This window comes from Dipodomys ordii, unplaced genomic scaffold, assembly GCF_000151885.1.
Source record: "Dipodomys ordii isolate 6190 unplaced genomic scaffold, Dord_2.0 Scaffold21, whole genome shotgun sequence".
In the NCBI taxonomy this organism is placed as follows: domain Eukaryota; kingdom Metazoa; phylum Chordata; class Mammalia; order Rodentia; family Heteromyidae; genus Dipodomys; species Dipodomys ordii.
Genome location: NW_012267237.1, coordinates 1,138,690 through 1,141,379, shown reverse-complemented (window position 1 = coordinate 1,141,379; position 2,690 = coordinate 1,138,690). Strand labels below are relative to the sequence as shown.

Here is a 2,690-nt window from a genome sequence, read left to right as displayed (position 1 = left end):
CTGGTTGTCTCTTAGTGAGTGTGGTGGTAATGGAGGCTCCCGATTGTCTCTGAGTGGCTGTGGTGGTAATCAGGGCGCTGGTTGTCTCTTAGTGAGTGTGGATTGCTCTTGGGAATCTCAGATGCCATCTGAATGGCTCTGTTTGCATGAGTGTCTGTGAATGATTCTCAAGTTTTACTTGATGGATATCTGTGGGTTTCATTGCCCTGGGTGTCCCTAGATTGGCCTGAATGGCCCTGGCTGCTTCTGTTTGGTTGTGGTGGTAATGGATGGCCCGGATTTGCCCTCTGTGTTTGTGGGTAGCTTGGTGTGCTTGGATGGTTGGTGATCTTAAGTGGTCCCAGATAGCCTGGCTCTCTGTGGCTAACCCTGGAGGGTTCCTGGGTGTGCAGAGAAGGCCCCGCCATCTTCCCAGACATCCTGACATCTCCAGGAAGGTGTGGTGTCTCTGGAAGATGGGCGCCCTCCTGCGTGGCCACCTCATGTCTGGAGACAGCCCTGCCGTGAGCCCGCGGTGCTTCAGGGCAGCCCTGGAGGTCGCCGTGAGGTGCGCTGCTCAGGGCTGCAGCCCTGGCCACGCCGCACAGGAAGGGCCGCCGCGCTGACCCAGCTCTGCTGTCCCCGCCAGGCGTGGGCTTCACGGTCATCCTCATCTCCTTCTACGTGGGCTTCTTCTACAACGTCATCATCGCCTGGGCCCTGCACTACTTCTTCTCCTCCTTCACCGTGGACCTCCCCTGGATCCGCTGCAACAACACCTGGAACAGCCCCAACTGCTCCGAAGCCCAGGCCGGCAACGCCAGCGACGGCCCCGCGGCCGGCGACACCTTCCGCACCACGCCGGCCGCCGAGTACTTCGAGTAAGTAGCAGCCACAGCTCCCTGTCTGCTTTGTGGCCCGGCAGGACTGGCAGGCAGCCCTGTGGCCCCCGGGGCATGCGTGACACATACCCATGCCAGTCCCGGTCTGCCCCAGATGCCAGGGCTCCTCTCCTCTGTGAGGTGTGCGTCCGAACCCCAAGCGGACAGGCGTCAGGCAGCTCAGCCTAGCTATGGGGGGTGAGCACGAGGCAGACAGGGGCCCCAAGCCAGCGCGAGGCTGCTCTCCCCGGTGCCCACAGTGGCATGGAAGAGGCTGTGTGGCAGGAGGCAGGCGGCGGGCCTGGGGTCTCTGGTGCTCTGCCCCCCATCCCCTTCCTCTGCACACAGGCGCCACGCCACTTGGCCTGGGGGTTGTCTGCTCTCTCAGGCACCTCGGCAGCTCAGACAGCATCTTCAGGGTGCAGTGGCCCCCACTTTTCACGAGGCTTTCCTTCTCATTATGCCCCTCCGCCATCCAGAAGGCTTTTGAATGAAGTCACGCATCTTGTTTTTCTGTTTCCTCCTCCTGAGCCTGGGCCAGGCCTACGTCTCTGCAGTCCGCCCTCCCCTGGTGTCCGCTTCTCCCAGGCTTTCATTCCCACATCAGCTCCTAGACCCCCCACTCCGTCTCCGGTGGACTGGTCCAGAGGGACCCAACCCCCACAGATCCACCAGCTCCTGACCCTTCTCGGAACCGTGCGCCGTGCGCAGCAGCCTCTTCTTTGACCCCATTTCCAGCAAGCATTTCCCGTGAGCACTCGTAGCTTGTCATTGTGGAAGTGTAAGTGGACATTAGCGGTGTGTAAGGGTATGCGGGGTACATGCCCTGGAGTTGCCGCCGCCCGGCTCCCAGCGGGGCTGACTCCCCTGCTTGGACCCAGGTAGATTTCCCTAAAACGCAGCTTCTCTGGCGGAGAGGAGAGGACAGCACCGCATCCAGGTTCCGTGTGGATGTTGGCGCTTGTGCTGCGGGTTCGTCCACTGTGCTACGCACTGTCCACGTTTCCATGCGAGCGTCCGCTCTTCCCTGTGGTCTGTCCTGCCCGTGCTTCCACAATGGGCGTCCATGGACAGCTTAGCAGAAGGGGTGTGGGCCCGTCCTCTAGACACGCCTTGGGTGGGAGCAGCAAGTGGGTCTGATTCCCAGTCTCAGCGTTGTGGAGCTCCTGCTCAGGGGAGGAGCGGGCCCTGGAGGGAAGGGCCAGCCCTGAGTTCCGTGAAGGTCCTCAGCTCTGTGGTGCCATGCGGTCACCAAAGCCGAGCAAGGGAGTGAAGACCCTACACCAGCAAGTATGCGAAGACCAGGTGGCGGCAAGAGTGCGGTCGTGTGTTCCAGACATCTTCCCGAGGGTGTACACGGATAGGATTCCATCCCGAGAACTCCATGGCTGAGAAGTGAGCAGGAACAGCTCTGAGGGGCCTCACGGAGCTGGACAGCCCCGGCCCGTCCACCGGCTCCGTCCGAAAGCGAGCCTGGCCTTCTCCGCCAGGCTCCGCACACACCACGGGCAGAGCAGCGTGCCAGCTTGCCTCTGCCTCCAGCCCGCACCACCCAGCTTAGCAGCCCACGTCCCGCGGGGCTGGTGATGGAGCTCTGCGGCTGCCCGTGCCACTAGGCCCCAGTGGATCCAGCCAGTGGCCCCGGCCTCAGATGCGGTTTTGGTGGTGGCCTCCAGGCAGAAGGGAAAGACACTGCTTCCATAGAGACGGATGTAACTCAGGAGGAAGGCACCTGCCTGGCAAGCGTGAGCCCCTAGGCTGGGTCCCAGTACTGAAAAAAGGCCCTCCCTCCCCCTCCTTCCCTCCCTTCCCCTCCCTCCCTCCTTCCCT

General features: G+C 62.1%; 1 protein-coding gene across 1 annotated transcript in view; it reads left to right on the top strand.

Moving 5' to 3' along the window:
* Positions 1 to 2,690, top strand: part of Slc6a3 (solute carrier family 6 (neurotransmitter transporter), member 3) — a 35,640-nt gene that overhangs the window by 10,161 nt on the left and 22,789 nt on the right. The window contains exon 3 of the mRNA XM_013013853.1: positions 629 to 860. Coding sequence (XP_012869307.1) covers positions 629 to 860 — 232 coding nt within the window. The remainder of the gene's footprint in view (positions 1 to 628; positions 861 to 2,690) is intronic.